General features: G+C 38.2%; 1 protein-coding gene across 1 annotated transcript; it reads right to left on the bottom strand.

Moving 5' to 3' along the window:
• Nucleotides 1-14601: 14601 nt before the first annotated feature.
• On the bottom strand, nucleotides 14602-17701 carry PCDHB2 (protocadherin beta 2). The gene has a single exon (XM_037801308.1). It carries the CDS (start codon nucleotides 17566-17568, stop codon nucleotides 15241-15243), a length of 2328 nt encoding a protein of 775 aa, XP_037657236.1. The 5' UTR covers nucleotides 17569-17701; the 3' UTR covers nucleotides 14602-15240.
• Between the last annotated feature and the right edge of the window lie 4091 nt (nucleotides 17702-21792).

Here is a 21792-nt window from a genome sequence, read left to right as displayed (position 1 = left end):
ATTTCCTGAACTAAGACCATGATTTTGTCCAGTAGGCATTCCCCATGCATCAATTATTTCAGTTACAACCAATGAGACTCAATCTTCCTCAGAATTAGTTTGCTTACTGTGAAGATGAAAATATTAAAAATTTCTCTGTTTGCTTTCAGGTCTACAACCTAAGCAGACACCATGACAACCAAGAAAATGAATTCCCTGAGATTTTTGCTTCATAGGGAAAATGCAAAGCAGTCCTACCTAAGGGAACCTTGGGCTCAGTTCAGACACATCTGTAGGGGTTGGTCCAATACTTCTACCTGTATGTAGCAAAGAGAGCTAAGCTTCTTAACTAAGACTTGGACTTGCAGAAACTGGAGCTGAAACCACCTGGAGATTTTTCCTCTCCATCTCCCTTTCACTAGATTATTAAAACCAGTAATACTCCAATACATTCCAGAATATTTTGGGCAGAAAACAAAAAAGTATTTGCAAAGTTCCCTTGAGGGACTGGGGGGAAATGTGGAAATATTAAGCTTCCCCACCTGGGGGATTCCTGCTGTTCTTTTAAGCAACAGGGGCTCCCAATTTAATAAGCCAAGCCCTCAATCTATAGACTTGCCCTTATGAAAGTTCTCTCCCCAATGGCTAAGCTAAGCCTACTTATCACTATGCCTGAGTCGCCCCCAGAGAACCTCTGTTGTTTTTCAGATGTGGCCTGTATTTCTAAGCCAACTCTGCAGCTTAACTTACTACCTTCCCCACTATGTGGGACATGACTCCCAGGTGTGTAAGTCTCCCTGGCAATGTGGGATAAGATTCCCAGGGATGAGCCTGGCTCTGGCATCATGGGATTGAGAATGCCTTTTTTGACCTAAAGGGGGAAAAGAAATGTAACAAAATAAAGTTTTTCAGTGGCTAAGAGATTTCAAATATAAAGAGGTCAGTCTGGTGGTTATTCTTATGCGTTGTATAGATATTCCTTTTTAGGTTCTAGTGTGCTAGAAAAGCTAGAAGGAAATACCTGAAACTGTTGAACTGTAATGCTTTAGCCTTCATTTTTTTTTTAATCTTCATTTTATTGAGATATATTCACATACCACGCAGTCATACAAAACAAATCGTACTTTCGATTGTTTACAGTAACATTACATAGTGGTACATTCATCACCCAAATCAATCCCTGACACCTTCATTAGCACACACACAAAAATAACAAGAATAATAATTAGAGTGAAAAAGAGCAATTGAAGTAAAAAAGAACACTGGGTACCTTTGTCTGTTTGTTTCCTTCCCCTATTTTTCTACTCATCCATCCATAAACAAGACAAAGTGGAGTGTGGTCCTTATGGCTTTCCCAATCCCATTGTCACCCCTCATAAGCTACATTTTTATACAACTGTCTTCGAGATTCATGGGTTCTGGGTTGTAGTTTGATAGTTTCAGGTATCCACCACCAGCTACCCCTATTCTTTAGAACCTAAAAAGGGTTGTTTAAAGTGTGCATAAGAGTGCCCACCAGAGTGACCTCTCGGCTCCTTTTGGAATCTCTCTGCCACTGAAGCTTATTTCATTTCCTTTCACATCCCCCTTTTGGTCAAGAAGATGTTCTCCGTCCCACGATGCCAGGTCTACATTCCTCCCCGGGAGTCATATTCCACGTTGCCAGGGAGATTCACTCCCCTGGGTGTCTGATCCCACGTAGGGGGGAGGGCAGTGATTTCACCTTTCAAGTTGGCTTAGCTAGAGAGACAGGGCCACATCTGAGCAACAAAGAGGCATTCGGGAGGAGGCTCTTAGGCACAACCATGGGGAGGCCTAGCCTCTCCTTTGCAGCAACCGTCTTCCCAAGGGTAAAACCTGTGGTAGAGGGCTCAACCCATCAAACCACCAGTCCCCTATGTCTGTGGTCATGTTAGCAACCATGGAGGTGGGGTAGGCGAATACCCCTGCATTCTCCACAGGCTCCTCAAGGGGGCACTGCATCTTTCTTTTCTTCCTTCTTTTTCTTTTTTTTTTTTTTAACTTTCCCTTCTTTTTTAAATCAACTGCATGAAAAAAAAAGTTAAAAAGAAAACAACATACAATAAAAGAACATTTCAAAGAGACCATAACAAGGGAGTAAGAAAAAGACAACTAACCTAAGATAACTGCTTAACTTCCAACATGTTCCTACTTTACCCCAAGAAAGTTACCTAATATAGCAACATTTCTGTGAACTTGCTCCTACTATATCCATCAGAAATTAACAGACCATAGTCATTCCTGGGCATCCCCAGAACGTTAAATAGCTTATCTGTTCTTCTTGGATTATTGTTCCCCCTTCCTTAATTGCTCTCTATTGCTAGTTCCCCTACATTCTACATTATAAACCATTTGTTTTACATTTTTCAAAGTTCACATTAGTGGTAGCATATAATATTTCTCTTTTTGTGCCTGGCTTATTTTGCTCAGCATTATGTCTTCAAGGTTCATCCATGTTGTCATATGTTTCACGAGATCGTTCCTTCTTACTGCCGCATAGTATTCCATCGTGTGTATATACCACATTTTATTTATCCACTCATCTGTTGAAGGACATTTGGGTTGTTTCCATCTCTTGGCAATTGTGAATAATGCTGCTATGAACATTGGCGTGCAGATATCTGTTCGTGTCACTGCTTTCCGATCTTCCGAGTATATACCGAGAAGTGCAATCGCTGGATCGAATGGTAACTCTATATCTAGTTTTCTAAGGAACTGCCAGACTGACTTCCAGAGTGGCTGAACCATTATACAGTCCAACCAACAATGAATAAGAGTTCCAATTTCTCCACATCCCCTCCAGCATGTGTAGTTTCCTGAATGTTTAATGGCAGCCATTCTAACCGGTGTTAGATGGTATCTCATTGTGGTCTTAATTTGCATCTCTCCAATAGCTAGTGAAGCTGAACATTTTTTCATGTGTTTCTTGGCCATTTGTATTTCCTCTTCAGAGAACTGTCTTTTCATATCTTTTGCCCATTTTATAATTGGGCCGACTGTACTATTGTCATTGAGTTGTAGGATTTCTTTATATATGCAAGATATCAGTCTTTTGTCAGATACATGGTTTCCAAAAATTTTTTCCCATTGAGTTGGCTGCCTCTTTACCTTTTTGAGAAATTCCTTTGAGGTGCAGAAACTTCTAAGCTTGAGGAGTTCCCATTTATCTATTTTCTCTTTTGTTGCTTGTGCTTTGGGTGTAAAGTCTAGGAAGTGGCCGCCTAATAGAAGGTCTTGAAGATGTTTTCCTACATTATCTTCTAGGAGTTTTATGGTACTTTCTTTTATATTGAGATCTTTGGTCCATTTTGAGTTAATTTTTGTGTAGGGGGTGAGGTAGGGGTCCTCTTTCATTCTTTTGGATATGGATATCCAACTCTCCCAGCCCCATTTGTTGAAAAGACCATTATGACTCAGTTCAGTGACTTTGGGGGCCTTATCAAAGATCAGTCGGCCATAGATCTGAGGGTCTATCTCCGAATTCTCAATTCGATTCCATTGATCTATATGTCTATCTTTGTGCCAGTACCATGCTGTTTTGGCTACTGTAGCTTTATAATAAGCTTCAAAGTTAGGGAGTGTAAGTCCTCCCACTTGGTTTTTCTTTTTTAGAGTGTCTTTAGCAATTCGAGGCATCTTCCCTTTCCAAATAAATTTGATAACTAGCTTTTCCAAGTCTGCAAAGTAGGTTGTTGGAATTTTGATTGGGATTGCATTGAATCTGTAGATGAGTTTGGGTAGAATTGACATCTTAATGACATTTAGTCTTCCTATCCATGAACATGGAATACTTTTCCATCTTTTAAGGTCCCCTTCTATTTCTTTTAGTAGAGTTATGTAGTTTTCTTTGTATAGGTCTTTTACATCTTTGGTTAAGTTTATTCCTAGGTACTTGATTTTTTTAGTTGCTATTGAAAATGGTATCTTTTTCTTGAGTGTCTCTTCAGTTTGTTCATTTCTAGCATATAGAAACATGACTGACTTATGTGCATTAACCTTGTATCCCGCTACTTTGCTAAATTTGTTTATTAGCTCTAGTAGCTGTATCGTCGATTTCTCAGGGTTTTCTAGATATAAGATCATATCGTCTGCAAACAATGACAGTTTTACTTCTTCTTTTCCAATTTGGATGCCTTTTATTTCTTTGTCTTGCCGGATTGCCCTGGCTAGCACTTCCAGCACAATGTTGAATAACAGTGGTGACAGTGGGCATCCTTGTCTTGTTCCTGATCTTAGAGGGAAGGCTTTCAGTCTCTCACCATTGAGTACTATGCTGGCTGTGGGTTTTTCATATATGCTCTTTATCATGTTGAGGAACTTTCCTTCAATTCCTACCTTTTGAAGTGTTTTTATCAAAAACGGATGTTGGATTTTGTCAAATGCTTTTTCAGCATCTATTGAGATGATCAATTGATTTTTCCCTTTTGACTTGTTAATGTGTTGTAATACAATGATTGATTTTCTTATGTTGAACCATCCTTGCATGCCTGGAATAAACCCCACTTGGTCATGGTGTATGATTTTTTTAATGTGTCTTTGGATTCGATTTGCAAGTATTTTGTTGAGGATTTTTGCATCTATATTCATTAGGGAGATTGGCCGGTAGTTTTCCTTTTTTGTAGCATCTTTGCCTGGTTTTGGTATTAGATTGATGTTAGCTTCATAAAATGAGTTAGGTAGTGTTCCATTTTCTTCAATGTTTTGAAAGAGTTTGAGTAAGATTGGTGTCAGTTCTTTCTGGAAAGTTTGGTAGAATTCCCCTGTGAAGCCATCTGGCCCTGGGCATTTATTTGTGGGAAGATTTTTGATGACTGATTGGATCTCTTTGCTTGTGATGGGTTGGTTGAGGTCTTCTATTTCTTCTCTGGTCAGTCTAGGTTGTTCATATGTTTCCAGGAAATTGTCCATTTTCTCTACATTATCCAGTTTGTTGCCATACAGTTGTTCATAGTATCCTCTTATAATTTTTTTAATTTCTTCAGGATCTGCAGTTATGTCACCTTTTTCATTCATTATTTTGTTTATTTGGGTCTTCTCTCTTTTTGATTTTGTCAGTCTAGCTAGGGGCTTGTCAATCTTGTTGATCTTCTCAAAGAACCAACTTTTGGTGATATTTATCCTCTCTATTGTTTTTTTGTTCTCTATGTCATTTATTTCTGCTTTAATCCTTGTTATTTCTTTTCTTGTACTTGGTTTAGGATTGGTTTGCTGTTCATTTTCTAGCTTCTTCAGTTGATGCATTAGTTCTTTGATTTTGGCTCTTTCTTCCTTTTTAATATATGCGTTTAGTGCTGTAAATTTCCCCCTTAGCACTGCTTTTGCTGCATCCCATAGGTTTTGGTATGTTGTGTTCTCATTTTCATTCGTCTCTATATATTTAGCAATTTCTCTTGCTATTTCTTCTTTAAACCACTGATTGTTTAGGAGTGTGTTGTTTAACCTCCAGGTATTTGTGAATTTTCTAAGTCTCTGATGGTTATTGACTTCTAATTGTATTCCATTGTGGTCAGAGAATGTGCTTTGAATAATTTCAATCTTTTTAAATTTAATGAGGCTTGTTTTATGTCCCAGCATATGATTTATTCTGGAGAAAGTTCCGTGAGCACTAGAAAAGTATGTGTATCCTGGTGATTTGGGATGTAATGCCCTGTATATGTCTGTTAAATCTAATTCATTTATCAGATTGTTTAGGTTTTCAATTTCCTTATTGGTCTTCTGTCTGGTTGATCTATCTATAGGAGAGAGTGATGTGTTGAAGTCTCCCACAATTATTGTGGAAACATCAATTGCTTCCTTTAGTTTTGCCAGTGTTTCTCTCATGTATTTTGTGGCCCCTTGATTGGGTGCATAGACATTTACGATTGTTATTTCTTCTTGCTGAATTGCCCCTTTTATTAGTAGGTAGTGGCCTTCTTTGTCTCTCAAAACATCCCTGCATTTGAAGTCTATTTTATCTGAGATTAATATTGCTACACCTGCTTTCTTTTGGCTGTAGCTTGCATGAAATATTTTTTCCATCCTTTCACTTTCAGTTTCTTTGTGTCCCTGTGTCTAAGATGAGTCTCTTGTATGCAACATATTGATGGTTCATTTTTTTTGATCCATTCTGCGAATCTATATCTTTTAATTGGGGAGTTTAATCCATTTACATTCAACGTTATAACCGTGAAGGCATTTCTTGAACCAGCCATCTTATCCTTTGGTTTATGTTTGTCATATTTTTCCCCTCTGTCTATTAATATCCTTTATTGTACCCATACCGAATCTCTTTAGTACTGAACCTTTCTCCAAGTCTCTCTGTCCTTTCTTTGTTTCTCTGTCTGTAGGGCTCCCTTTAGTATCTCCAGTAGGGCAGGTCTCTTGTTAGCAAATTCTGTCAGCATTTGTTTGTCTGTGAAAAATTTAAGCTCTCCCTCAAATTTGAAGGAGAGCTTTGCTGGATAAAGTATTCTTGGCTGGAAATTTTTCTCACTCAGAATTTTAAATATATCGTGCCACTGCTTTCTTGCCTCCATGGTGGCTGCTGTGTAGTCACTACTTAGTCTTATGCTGTTTCCTTTGTATGTGGTGAATTGCTTTTCTCTTGCTGCTTTCAGAACTTGCTCCTTCTCTTCTGTGTTTGACAGTGTGATCAGTATATGTCTTGGAGTGGGTTTATTTGGATTTATTCTATTTGGGGTTCGCTGAGCATTTATGATTTGTGTATTTATGTTGTTTAGAAGATTTGGGAAGTTTTCCCCAACAATTTCTTTGAATACTCTTCCTAGACCTTTACCCTTTTCTTCCCCTTCTGGGACACCAATGAGTCTTATATTTGGACGTTTCATATTATCTATCATATCCCTGAGGTCCATTTCAATTTTTTCAATTTTTTCCCCATTCTTTCTTTTATGCTTTCATTTTCCATTCTGTCATCTTCGAGGTCACTGATTCGTTGTTCAACTTCCTCTAGTCTTGTACTATGAGTGTTCAGAATCTTTTTAATTTGGTCAACAGTTTCTTTTATTTCCATAAGATCATCCATTTTTTTATTTAGTCTTGCAATGTCTTCTTTATGCTCTTCTAGGGTCTTCTTGATTTCCTTTGTCTCCCGTACTATGGTCTCATTGTTCATCTTTAGTTCTTTGAGTAGCTGCTCTAGGTGCTGTGTCTCTTCTGATCTTTTGATTTGGGTGCTTGGGCTTGGGTTATCCATATTGTCTGGTTTTTTCATATGCTTTGTAATTTTCTGTTGTTTTTGGCCTCGTGGCATTTGCTGAACTTGATAGGGTTCTTTTAGGATTTGTAGACCAATTGAAGTCCTTATCTCTAATTTATCAGATCTACAGCTTCGTGGAGTACACTTTCTCTAACTAACCAGCAGGTGGCGTCCACGAGCCACCTGTTCTCCACAAGCCAGTTCTCCCCTGCTTAGCCTTTTTGGTGAGTGGGGGAGTGAGTCTTGTGGGGTCCAATTGGTGTACCAAGCTTGCGTGTGTAGTTGGTGTTGCCTGCCCTGTATATGGGGTGTGTTTCTGGGCAGTCAGGGAGGGGGGGTGGCTCTAACAATCAAATCTCCCTGGTGATCCTAGAGTTTTAAGGCTGCTGCAATAGTGTAATCCTTCAGTTCAGTCCTGCCACAGTTTGTCTCTGCTACTGACCCACAAGTCCTTGGTATTGGCGTATGGCTCCTGAGACTTGCAAGTGGACCCCTCTTCCAGGCCGTGCACCCCCTGGTCCTCTGTTGAGGGATGACTGTGCTATGTCACAGGTGAGTGCCGTCCCCCCAGAGCAGTTCTGGGCTGCTGGGCTGTGTAAGGAGGCTCCCAGTCTGCTGAAATGATGGCTGATTTGGGCTTTGTTAATTCACACTGCTCTACCTTCCCAACTCTGGGACAATCAGCTGAGGTTGCAGGGAAGGCTAATGTCCACGCCCAGTTTTGTGGTGTGTGCCTGTTATTTGAAGCACTTCCGTCACACTGGGTTGTCTGGGGCAGCTGTGGGCTATGGGGCTGGCAATGGGCAGGAGTGTTTCCTGTCCACCAGGATGATGGCTGTGAGCGGACACCCCCCTTTTCTTGGGAAGTTGTGGTGTTTAGTGAATTTTCTCAGCCACTGGATTATTGCGTTTTGTCTCAGAGCTCTCCTAGTTCTGCTCTAGACTTGACCTGCCCAAATTGCAGGTCTTTGAAGCTTTCTGTATTGGGCTTCTTATAGTAATTGTTTTAGAAAAAGAAAAAAGGATTTAAAAAAAAAAAAAAAAAAAGGCCCTCCTCAGAGATCTAATGGGTTATTGAAATGCTAAGAGACAAAGCAGCCAGGGCCATTAAGGAAAGGTCCACAGGGCAGAGAGATCAGCTTTTCTTCGGGATTTGCATATGCGCCTCAGGGCCTGAGCTCTGCCCTTCCCCCTTCTATGTTCACCAGAACTCCAAAAATCCTCCGCTTTTATTTTGGAGTTTTTCGTGTTGTTTTTTTTCTATGCCTGTCTCCTCTCTGCTGGGCTGGCTGCTCTTAGATTCTCTGGTGTCTGGTCTCCGTGTATCTATGATTGGAGTTTGGATCAGCAGAATGAGTTTCCGATAAGGGCTGCCACTGCAGTTCTCCCTTCTCCTTCCCGGAGCTGACAGCCCCTCCTCCCCCAGGACTGAGCCTGGCAGGGAGGGGCGTGGGTCCCCTGGCCGCAAAAACTTACAGATTTCGCTGATCTCAGCAGTTCCACGTTTTCATGAGTGTTGTATGAAGTATGCCCAAAGTCAGATTGCTCTGTGGTGTCCAGTCCATGCAGTTCCTGGCTTTCTACCTACTTTCCTGGAGGAGTAACTAAAACATACAGCTCACCAGTCTGCCATCTTGCCCCGCCTCTCCAGCCTTCATTTTTGATGATGATTGTTAACTATATTGCTTTTATCATGGGACCGTGTGATTGTGACAACCTTGTGGCTGACACTCCCTGGATCCAATGTATGGGCAGATGAGTAATAAAATAAAGACAAAAAATATATATAAATAATAGGGGGGAAAAGGGGTATGGGATGTTCTGAGTATTCTTTTTAATTTTTATTTTTTAAATTTTTATTATTTGGGGGGAGTAATGAAAATGTTCTAAAATTGATTGTGGTGATGAATGCACAACTATATGATGATTCTGTGAGTCACTGATTGTATACTTTGGGTGGATTATATGGTTTGTGAGTATACCTCAATAAAATTGCATTTAAAATCTAATGGGGGATGATCTTAAAATTTATTACAAAGTCACGGTTATCAATACAGCACGGTACTGGCACAAGGACAGACATATAGAACAATGGAATAGAATTGGGATCTCAGATATCAACCCTCACATTTATGGCCAACTGATTTTTGACAAGGTGGCAAAGACCACTCAGCTGGGAAAGAATAGTCTCTTTAACAAATGGTGCTTGGAAAACCGGACATCCATTTGCAAAAAAAAAAGGACCATTCCTCACACCATATACAAAAATCAACTAAAAATGGATCAAAGACCTAAATATAAGAGCCAGAACTATCAAATTCCTAGAAGAAAACATAGGGAAACAGCTTAATATCTTAAGGGCCTTGTGTTAGGCAACAGTTTCTTAGACTGTAAACCCAAAGCACAAGCAACAAAAGAAAGAACAAGTAAGTGGGACCTCATCAAAATTAAAACTTTTGTTACTCAAAGGACTGTATCATGAAAGTAAAACAGCAACCTACACAATCAGAGAAAATATTTGGAAACCACATATTTGATAAAGGATTAATATCCAGAATACATAAAGAAATTCTTCAACTTAACAACAAAAAGACAAAACACAATTTAAAAAATAGGCAAAAGACTTGAACAGACATTTCTCCAAATAAGATAAACAAATGGCCAGAAAGCACATGAAAATACATTCTTCGTCACTAGTCATCAGTGTACTGCAAATCAAAACCACAGTGACATACCATCTCACACCCATTAGAATGGCAGCTATTTAAAAATGAAAAATAACAAGGTTGAAGAGAATGAGGAGAAATAGGAACACTCATTCAGTGCTGATGGCAATGTAAAATGGTGTAGCCATTGTGGAAAACAGTTTGGTAGTTTCTCAGAAAGCTAAGTATAGAACTACCATGTGACCCAGAAATCCTACTACTGAGTATATACCCTAAAGAATTGAAAGTAGGGACTCACACTGATGTTCATAGAGGCATTATTCACAATTGCCAAAAGATGGAAGCAACCCTAGTGTTCAACGACCAACAAATGGATAAATAAAATGTGGTATGTACATACAATGGTATATTATTCAGTCTTAAAAGGGAATGGACTCCTGATACATGTGACAGTATGGATGAACCTGGAAGATATCACGTTGAGTGAAATGAGCCAGATACAAAAGAACAAATATTGTATGATCTCACTGATTTGAAACAATTCAAATACACAAAATCATAGAGTCAGAATCTAGAAAAGAGGTTACTAGGGGATGGGGTGGGAAGTTAAGGCTTAAAATGTACAGTTCCTATTTAGAATGATGGAAATATTCTGGTAATGGATGGTGATGATGGTACCACATCGTGAATGCAATCAACAGCACTGAAATATAATCTGAATGTGATTAAAAGGGGGAAATGTCAGATTGTATACATGGTAACAGAATAAAATTAAAAAAAAATATCTGTGACACTACACTATACAAATAATGAAACCTAAGTTAAACCATGGACTTTAATTAACAGTGCAATTATAAAAATGTGCTGCTGTCTATTGTCACAAATGTCCCACTCCAATGCCAGGTGTTGATGGTGGGGTAGTGTATTTTATGTATGATTGTTCTGTGAACCTACAACCCATCTAATAAAAATAGATACATACATACATACATAATTTAAAAAAAAAACAGTGCTGATATGAGGGAACCTTCCAATAGGAGATGAGTTTTCAATAAAATGTGACCAAGAACATGTGGAAGACAAACATCATGAAAAATAGACTCAACAAATGAAATAATGAATACCTTAAAAAATAGAGATTCAGAAAGTAAGGACAGAACTTAAGAGTAAAAATATTTAATAGCCTCAAACAGAGAAAGGAGGGAATGGCAATTGTAGAACAAGAACAAGTTGTGAAAATCTGCCAAATGGAAAATTTGAAACAGAAAAATATAGCTAATGAAACAATTCAGTATATTGGGTGACTCTCAGGTTGGGACCTAGCAAATAACAGAACATCAAGAATCAAGGAAAAAAAACTTAAAAGAAGAGGTTTACAAAAGAATGATAACAAGACTTACATTAGACTTTTCATCAACAGTGTTGGATACCAGAAAACAAAGAACAGAATAAAAATGAGTTTAAATTTAAAAATCTATGATCAGCCAAACTACTGGTGAAGGGAATGAACAGTAGAATAATAATAACTCTGAATTATGACTAATAGATTCCTGGATTTCAAAAAGCATAACAATCTACTCCAAGAAGAAAAAATAGTGCTAGAATAAAATAGTGGAATGTATAGCAAAACTGTCATATTTGTAATGTCCTCATTTGCAAGGAAACAGCATTTAAGGATTAAGGGAGATTTATGAAAAGCATGGCAAATTACTTCACTGTTTTGATGACTGATATTTGAATATACTTAAGTCTTTTAACAACTCCACACAAATATTTAACATTGTCATACCTTTCAGTGTTAAAAACTGAATTGTGAATTTCAAGGAAATATTTAGACTATTTATGAATTGATATATTTAAAGAGAGAATACACTGTCTAGAATTATGTTTGAGAGTAAATGAATGATCAGTTATTTAATTTTTTGAAGCTTTTGGGGACTTGCAAATATCATTTATTTTTGATACCATGAAGACGAACCAAAGTTTAATATAAATGTCTATTAGAGGCCAGGGAATTTAAATTCAGATTTCAGGAAGATAATTAGGTGAACAGAAAAATCTTGGAATTTGCTATTAATTTTATAAGTTATTTGTATTTCATCTCTTCTTTGTCATTGGAATCAAAGATGTGAACAAAACTCAATTTGGAACCCATCAGGAGATTAATATATTATTTTATATTTACCTGAGTTTCCAGAAATCACAACAAAGCCCAAGGACACCATTAAATAATATGTTGACACTGTGGAGATTGGGATTATTCTCATCCATTTGTGAATGAAGACAGTTCTTTTGAATTTCAGTGTGGAGCTAAATTCCAAGTCAACAAGTCCTTGGAAAGTTCATTGATTTCTCAGATATTTTTCAAATTACTTATTCAGCAAATCGAATTGCATATTTACTATGTAGGAGGCATTCTGCCATGTGCTGGAGATAAACGTTTGAAGAAGACAGAAACACACACTACTTTTAATATCCCTAGAGTCTAGTGAGGTCATCTAGGGTATTTGGGGTATGTGTGTAGATTTTTCTTCAATTTCTCTTACTTTTTGAAAATTTGAATATCAGCATAAGGTCAATTTGGATATAATTTGCAGTAATAGATTTATGCAGAGTTCTCTTAGAAGAAAAAATACTAGAAAATTATTAATATAGAAAGTCATCCTTTTCACCTTGTGCCAGACTTTCAACCCCAAATGTAACAGCAATAGTACTATACATATGGTTCCCGTACTTAATGAAATACTTTTAAATAAAGAAATTTTGGGAAGTTGCCTTCAAATAAAAGGGTACAAACTTTCTGAGTGCCCAGAAGTAAAAGAATTTTGAATCAAGACTAAGGGGTGATTGTTCCCATCTTCAAATTCAGTCAAGATTATTTTTTTTAGTTTTACTAATCTCTGTTCACTTTCTTAACAATGGATAAATCCAGTTCATCTACCAACTGAGTTACTAATTATACTTGTCATTCTACCTTCAGGGACTAAACAACTCCTCAGCATATAGCTCCTCCAACTTTAGTCCCAGATCATTTACCACATTAGTCAAAAAAGAGCTACCCCAAAGAGGGAAAAAAGAGGGACATTTCAGGTTGTATATACTCTACACACACACACACACACACACACACACACACACACACACACACACTGAGAACTATAAAACACAAGGTAAACAGTGTGCTAAAGTTAATAGCATAATTATATTGTTTCACGAATTGTAACAAAGCTACCACACTAATACAAAAACTGTGTGTGTGTGTGTGTGTGTGTGTGTGTGTGTGTGTGTGTGTATGTAGGGTATATGGGATCACTGTACTTCTTGCATGATGTTTCTGTAAACCTACAACTGCTATAATGATAATTTTTAAAAGAATTATCCTCTACTTTCCACAATAGCTCTCTGGCTTTGTACAACCTGGGACTAAACCAGCCAAATAAAGAGAAGTCTTGGTCAGAATTCTCTGCCTTCTTGTTGATCATCATGAAAACACAGCTTAGTGTGAAAAGAAGAAAAAAAACTGACTGTAAGAGCCAGATTCAAACAGCTCTATAAAGTAATTAGTAAAAGGAAATATTCTTTCTCCTGATTATCAAGGAGTCATAAAAATTTGAATTTGACTATCAGTCATATAAGATGATACTATTCCAATTTGCTCATAACGAGACTTTAAGGTATGATTGAAGGCATGGCAATCTTAAATTATTTTTCCCTTTTGGGAATTTCCAAAATCTTCAAGAAATTTCAGTTCTCTTCTGGTCTGTATTATATACAATTCCCAGAAAGTTCTCTCTGGATGAGAAAATGCCTATGAGAAGAAAATTTATTGTTTCCTAATAAGTTTCTTTAGCCTCTAAATATTTTGTTACTTAAAAATCAGCTTTTCTTATTTCACTCAAAATAACTATGAAAATTTGATGTCTTGATTGCTTCCAGATTTTATTCTTAATCGCAGCTAATTTTGACTTTCATGATACTGCTCTCTCCTCTTTAGAACTCTCTATTCTTTGTACATCTTCTTTAAACTAAACTGTAGAAAGTAGAATGCAGTTATGGATGGACAGTGTTTATACCAGAAGGACCATACATAATCCTCAATCAAAGAAAATATTTCCCTCATCTATCACCACATAAATGTCACTAGGTATTAACAGTAGAGTAGGACTGGTTGGGTTGCTACTTTTACAAAAACACATTTAGAGATCGTGTATATATATATATGTGGTCTCTTGAATTAAAAAATAAATGTCCCTCAAAGAAGTGAATAAATAATGGGGGGAGGGGGTTGGTGTTCTTTTTTACTTTTATTTATTTATTTTTTGGAGTAATGAAAGTGTTTGGGAATTGATTGTGGTGATGAATGCACAACTGTGATGATATGGTGAACAACTGATTGTTGACATTGGATGACCGTATGGTATGTGACTATATCTCAATAAAATTGCAAGAAAAAAAGAACAGAAAGAAAAGGATAAAACAAAAATGATTCTAAAATGCTAACTTTCGGGAAATTTGGTCAAAGGTTATACAGGAATTCTGTTTACTGTTCTTCTCTGTGTGAAATTATATCAAAATAAAAAGTTAAAAGAAGAAAAATAACTAACTAAATAAATGTCCCTGAGATTGTTAACATTTACATATCAGAATTTACAAAGTGAATTGTCGCCCACCACATGCCTTACTAATGTCTTAATGCCAAATGGAAAACTTCAATCAGTTGTTTAAAATGGCTTGAGTTTAATTTTTTTCTCAGTTATCATAAATGCACTTTAGGCAAACCTGAGAGAAAGTTGTCTTATAGTTCTTTAATTTTTGTCCACCTATAGCCAGTATAAACATGTGTAATATTGAAATATTAATTGCAAATGCCAATACAGAAAACGATCAAATGTATTACTTTCATTTAAGTCCTGTACCTATAAAAAATGGTACACCAATATGTCTCAAAGAAAATACATCCTTATCTATCCTCAAACTTCATTACCATTGACAAAGCAACTTTAGGAGCATTATACAGAGCATTACATGAATATATTCAATATAGTTCATTGTAAGATTGGTGTGTTGGAACTCTCTACATTGCTTTGTAAAATAGAATTTGAAATGGTTTCAAATAAACCTGTTTGAATTTATTTTTGGCCAAGTATTAGGAAAAAAGGAGCAATTGATATTGCATTAGTAAGATAAAAAGCATATGAAAAAAGAATACGCATGGATTAACAAACTAGCTACATTATACTAAAACCAGTATATAAACAAATTAAGACACGTCAAAAAAAAAATGTTCTTAGAAAGCAAGCCAAACAACTACTTTTTATTCTTCTGTTAAGGAAAACCTAAGCTATACCCACAAATGGAATTTTGCTCTAGTCCCGCTCAGTCTTGAACGAGACCATCGGAGATAACTGGTTTCAAGAACTTAAACTCATTACTCCCTGAGTCTCCCGTCACACACACCTCGAACTGGTAGCTCTGGGACAGGGTCCCGGTGCCGCTCACGTCCACCAAGTGGCCCGGAAAGTGGCCCGCAGGCACCGAGGCCGCCCTGCGCCTCCCGCACAGCCGCACCGCGATGAACAGCAGCACCGAGAACAGGAAGAGCGACGAGACCGAGGCCAAAGCAATGACCAAGTAGACGGTGAGCGAGTCGGCCTGGGCCTCGTCCGGGGCCGCCTCCGGGAGCGGCAGGTAGGGCTGGGAGAAGCCGTCCACCAGCAGCACGTGCAGCGTGACGCTGGCCGAGAGCGGCGGCTCGCCGTTGTCCTTGACCAGCACGACGAGCCTGTGCTTGGGCGCGTCGCGGTCGCTCAGCAGCCTGGCGGTGCGCACCTCGCCGTTGTGCGCCCACACGCCGAACAGCCCGGGCTCCGTGGCCTTGAGCAGCTGGTAGGACAGCCAGGCGTTCTGGCCCGAGTCGCCGTCCACCGCCACCACCTTGGTCACCAGGTAGCCCGCCTCGGCCGCCCTGGGCACCAGCTCTGTGCAGGGCGCAGAGCCGTTCTGCAGCGGGTACAGCACGAAGGGTGAGTTGTCGTTGTCGTCCACGACCACCACGCGCACCAGCGCCTCGCTGCTCAGCGCCGGGGAGCCCGCGTCGGCCGCGCCCACGCGGAACTCGAACGCTTGCAGGGCCTCGTAATCCAGGGCCCTGAGCGCGAACAGATGCCCGTTGTCGGCGTTGATGGAGACCAAGGAGGCGAGGGGGAGGTGCGCGTCCTGGGGCGGCAGCAGCGAGTAGGTGACTTGGGCGTTGGTGCCCGAGTCTCTGTCAGTGGCGCTGACGCTGCCGATGTGCAGGGCGGGGCTGTTGTTTTCGCGGACGAACAGGGTGTAGGAGGTTTGGGTGAAGGTGGGCGCGTTGTCGTTGACGTCGGCGACCAGCACGGTTATGTTGTGCTCGGTTTTCAGTCTGGGGGTACCCAAGTCAGTGACGGTGATTGTGACATTATACTCAGATCTGGTCTCTCGATCGAGAGCCCCTTCTGACACCAGGGTGTAAAAATTCTCTACAGATGGTTTCAGGAAGAAAGGAAGATCATCTTGGATGGAGCAAACCATTCTTCCGTTGTCTCCCGAATCAGGATCTGAAACACTGAATACAGCAATTATGGTTTCCTGCGAGTTTTCTGGGATCTGATTGATAAATGTTGACATGGTCAGTTCCGGAGGGTTGTCATTCAAATCCATCACTTGGACAAATACCACACAACTTCCAGAAAGGCCCCCACCATCTGTTGCCTGAATGTTTATTGTGAAAGTCTGAACGGATTCGAAATCTAGTTTCTGTGTTAAACGGAGTTCTCCAGACTTTGAGTTTATTAGAAACGTTTTGCGAATGTCTTCAGAGGCTTGAGAAAATACGTAAGATATTTCTCCATTAGTTCCAATGTCTAAATCCCTAGCAGAGACGCTGGCAACCTGGGATCCAACGGGACTGTTCTCCTGGACCTGTACTTCATAGAGCAGCTTTGCAAACTCAGGGGCGTTGTCATTGACATCCAAGACTTCAATGCAGACCAGAGCGGTGCTGGACTTGGGTGGAGACCCGCCATCCAGCGCCGTGAGGGTTAACCTGATTTCAGGCTGTTCCTCGCGATCCAGCGCTTTGTCCAGCACCAGATGTGGCAATATTATGCCATCAGGGCTGTGTTGTAATTTAAGGTGGAAGTGGAAATTGGGACTTATTGTGTAATTTTGGAGACTGTTGCTTCCTACATCTAAGTCTTGAGCACGTTCTATTAGGAAAGTAGTTCCGGGAGTGGTACTTTCTGAAATTTTCAAAATTATTTCCTCGTCTAGGAAAATCGGAGAATGATCATTTATGTCCCTAACTCGTAGCTCAGCCTGAAAAAACTGCAAGGGATTTTCCAATAACACTTGGAAAGGTAGTACACAGGGCTCGGTGCGGCCACACAGAGCCTCTCGGTCTAGTTTCTCGTTTAGCAGCAAATCCCCCGTCTGCCCATTGAACAACAAACGCAGTTTTTTCCCCTTGGACATGACCCGAGCCCCCCTCGCAGCTAGCTCGCCTACCTCCAGGTCCAGGTCTTTTAACAAATTGGCCACGAGGAAGCCACTCTCAGTTTCCTCGGCCACTGAATACTGTCTAGGCTCGGAACCAGCCCGAGATACACCCAGCAAAACAAAGAGTATCAGGACTTGCCTTTGTTTTTGAACGCGTTCCTTTCTCTCTCCGGTCTCCATCGCCTTCTAGCCTTCCAAGCCACCTGACCCAGCTCGTACTCGCTTTGGTGCAAAATCTGTCTCCCGATCTCTCGCAGACACTGGGATGCGTGGACAATCCTAGAGCCCCAATTTCCCGGAGCTACCGACTTAAAAAGGCTCTTCCTGCTTGCTTCTTCGACAGAGTATCTTTAGCTAAAGGAGTGTCTTGCTGGTCGCTTTCTTACTTCCAAGGCTGCAGCGCCACCCTGCGTCCTTTCCAAGTATTTTTTTTTCTTCGAAACATTGAGAAAATACGAATCCTTTCTCCCTGACCAACAAGTCGAATGTTTTCAGGAAGTCTCTCACAGTACATGAATTTCAAGGACTTTTCACTACTTTCATAAGCACATGGTAAAAATGGAAAAATAGCCTTTCTATACATTTCCTCACAGATTCAAGAGGATCTTTCTTAACTGGAAAAACAAAATCCATTTCAGAAACTGGAAGGAAGACCTTAGTCCTAGGATGCAGTGGGAAGGCACTTAGACTAGGCAGTTCCCAGCTTTTACTCAGAGCTTGGGTATGTGAGCATCTAGGCAGTGGTTAGGCTACCATCCTCACACTCAAGTCCTACCAAAAAGTATAGAGATCCAGGAAAAGCACAGAATTCAAATAAGATGGTGCTCAGGAGCAATGAACTATTTTCCTTACTCTTTCTTGTACTGCTCTCTCTTCATATTTCTTGAGTTTTGATGCGTTTGAACCACATGGAAATCTCCAAGAACAGCTGGATAATTTCTTCTTGTGAGTGTCAATGGTTTTTGTTTTCCTTTCTAACAGATGGGCTCTTTTTTAAAAAAATAACCTCAATTCAATTATCACAACTAGACAAGCTAATGACATTTTCATAACAGCATAAAATACCCAATAAACATTAAAATTTCCCCAATTACGTTTAAAAATGTCTTTTTAGAGAGGATTTGTTAAATTGGCTTCAAAACAAGGTATATATGTTGCAGCTTGCTAGTTTTAAAAGTCTGTCTTTTTGTGTTTTTAAGAAAATATTTGTATTATGAAAACTTTCAAATATATAGAAATACAGAAGAGTTAAAAACTATACAATGAGCCTAAGTATACTCTCTATTCAAACTAAATAATTGTTTATATTTTCCCATATTTGTTCTCTCTTTTTAAAAATATTGCTTGTGTATACACCCTCTTTTTGCTCACCTATTTGAAAGTTACTTGCAGACATCATGGTACTTACCTTGCAGACATCGTGGTACTTACCTCTAAGTATTTCAGCAGGCTTCTCCTAAGTAAATGGACCTTATTCTCACAAAATCATACTGCTACTATCACACCTAAGAAAATTAACAATAATTCCATAATATTATCTAAAAATATAGTCCCTATTAAAATTCAGTAATTATCCTTCCCCAATTTTCTTCAATGTTGATAATTCACATTAACTCTTGAGTACATTTTATTAATGCACTTACTTTCTTCACTAGTGTTATAAGGAATGTCTTAGAAGCTTTGTTTTTTAACCAGAATTCAATCAATTTTCATGATCATACTTAGGTGTTATGCTATAACAGTCCCCTATCTCTTATTATGACACTGAATTTTCTGAAGTGTCCAGGCTAGACGTTTTGTAGGCTACTCTATTTTCTGGATTAGTCTGATTGTTTCCTCATGGTATCATTTAACCTGTTCCTCTATCCTCCTTGTTTCCAAAAAAACAGAATGGATAGTTATTAAGTATAAAAATGGCATAATATTTTTAAAAGCTCTCATTTGTTTTCTATGTTAGGTAAAAAAAAAAAAAAGGACAATCATAGATTCCCTTTTCTAACAGTTAGAAAGCAAATGCTTTCTTCTATTCTGTTGAGATTGTTATTTTTTGCTTTCCATGATTATTACTTTTATGTTGATATTATAAGAGTTCAGATTTTAATTCACTGACAGTGAGCATTCATTCAATGAATGACATTCATTCATTGACAATTTATCCAGGTGAATAAAGGGATTGAAAAGTTGTTTCCAGGAAATGGTTCAACAATAAAATAGTAGATCTGAGTAGGATTTTAAAGGAAAAAGATAATACAATATAGACAATGTTTTATTATAATAAATGAGCATAATTCAAAATAATATTTTCCTAAGAAAATCTATGATTAAATGAATGAACAGAAAGGAACATGTCAAATATAAAACTGGCTGAATATCAGAACATTATTAATAAAGTGTATAACATGTCTCTAAAAACAGTTCTTTGTAGAGGCTGCCAAATTTAATTTAGGCCCAGAAATAGATGTAGTAAAGATAACTTCCATCATAAAGGTAGATGACAACTGGTAGATTGCTTGAAATCTTATGCTTAGCCAAACAGATAATTATTCAGTTTTGATAAGTTCTCTGAACTAAGTACTTGTGATGAATTTGAGGTACCATAAGGAAATTGGTGATTATGGAATATGAAGAAAACTAGGTAAACTATCACCTCTCAAAAATTGAAGAACAAAAAACTGAATATCTAAGATATTTCAGAGGGCAAATATGCTCAAGAACACATTAGGTTTTATTGTGCAAAAAAATTATAACTTCCCATGTTGAGTCATATGTGTTCTCATAATGCATAAGGTTTCACCCCTTTTCAGTTTCAATACTATTAATACATCTAGAAATAAGAGGAAGTTTCTCTTTTTCAGAAGTGGTGAACCAATATCAATATTTTATATGTTTGTGGTTTCTAGTTTTCAATGCATTATATCCATTTTGCTATTTAAAATCATTTATTTTCTTAAATCTTGATGAGAATTCATAATCCCTCTTGAGTACCCTTTACAAATGCTCTTATTTTCTTAACCTCCTTTAATAGGGAAATATATATATATATACACACACATACATAAATTAGAATTAGAATCTGTATCATATTTAGAAATCTATGTAAAATTTATATTATGTATTTATATAATTATTTATATTGTAATGAGGAAATATATACTTAGGCATTATATTATATGATTACGTTAGATTTAATTTCTTATTTTTGTCTTTACTTTTCATGTATTGCCTAATCATAGAAATTATCCTGGGAGTCACTTTCCTAATATTGAATATTATTTTCAATAAAAGCCCAATATATTAAAGTATACAAATGAATAATTATATATATATATGAACAGAAAAATATTTTCAAAACATATCAAGGAGATAGCCCAGGAATGTCTTTCTTAAGGACCTGGGAGTCACCTCTGAAATGTAAAAATCAAGGAGGTTAACCCTCTTATTGCCCATTTCCATGGGGGGTTTAGCATAGACATCTGGCTCTAAGATGTAAGTATCTGCCTGTCCTAGAGATTTGAGAAGTTATATTGTTCCTTTGGATATTAGCAAACACAAAGACCTTCCCAATAGCAAGGTGAATTTAAGATGAAATACGTTATTTATCTTGGGAACAAGTACGTAATGGGTTAATTTGCTTGGCTATATAAAAGGATGAGATTTCTTTCTTTGCAGTCTCTTGACTGGTTTGTCTGTGATGCCTCACATTCTGATTTAATGCTTAGTCAATAGTAAAATTGTTTTTATCTTCTAAAAAAACACATCCAAGAAAATGAAAGCAAGTCATCATAATCTTACCACAAAACATTTAAAAAGTAAATAAGAAAGCATTGTTTAAGGGTCTATCATAATTAGGTTTGCCTCTTTTTCTGGACTAGAGGTGATTTGATTCTTTTGACTGCCATGAGACACAAATTAGAGGAACCAGGAGAGAGTATTCAAAGGGTTTTATATTACCACATTTCCTATCAAAGATAATGCTAAACAAATATAGATATATTATCCATATTACTTCTAGCCCTCTTTCAGAAGAGAAATCTGTATCCCTTCAGAGGCCTTCAGTCCACAAGCTGACTTTACTCACTTGCAGTCAGAGGGCAGAAGAAAGAGAACCGGGGTTTCCAATGACCTACCACTCAGACTCTGCAGGAAATTTGTGAGAAATAATCTAGCATGGTGTGTGTGTATCTGTGTGTGTGTGATACTCTGGCACATTTTACTTTCGTATCTAAGGTGGAAATTGTGGACCTGTGGTAACATCCAAACAATTTCTTTCTGCCTTATTGAGGATGTAAACATAAAATTTTCCACAATCTACCAAGACATGCATGTCACAAAGCTCCCACAAGCGGAATTTCCAAAAAAGGGGATTCAAGCCAGGGAAATGAAGGTGGTGTTTATTCTCTTTGT

Source organism: Choloepus didactylus, chromosome 13 (genome assembly GCF_015220235.1).
Source record: "Choloepus didactylus isolate mChoDid1 chromosome 13, mChoDid1.pri, whole genome shotgun sequence".
Lineage (NCBI taxonomy): Eukaryota > Metazoa > Chordata > Mammalia > Pilosa > Megalonychidae > Choloepus > Choloepus didactylus.
The sequence above is the reverse complement of the archived record's forward strand: the minus strand, read 5'-3'. Positions and strand labels throughout refer to the sequence as shown.

Coding starts and splice junctions, on each gene's coding strand:
- PCDHB2 (XM_037801308.1), bottom strand. CDS start 17,568: ATGGAGACCGGAGAGAGAAAGGAACGCGTTCAAAAACAAAGGCAAGTC.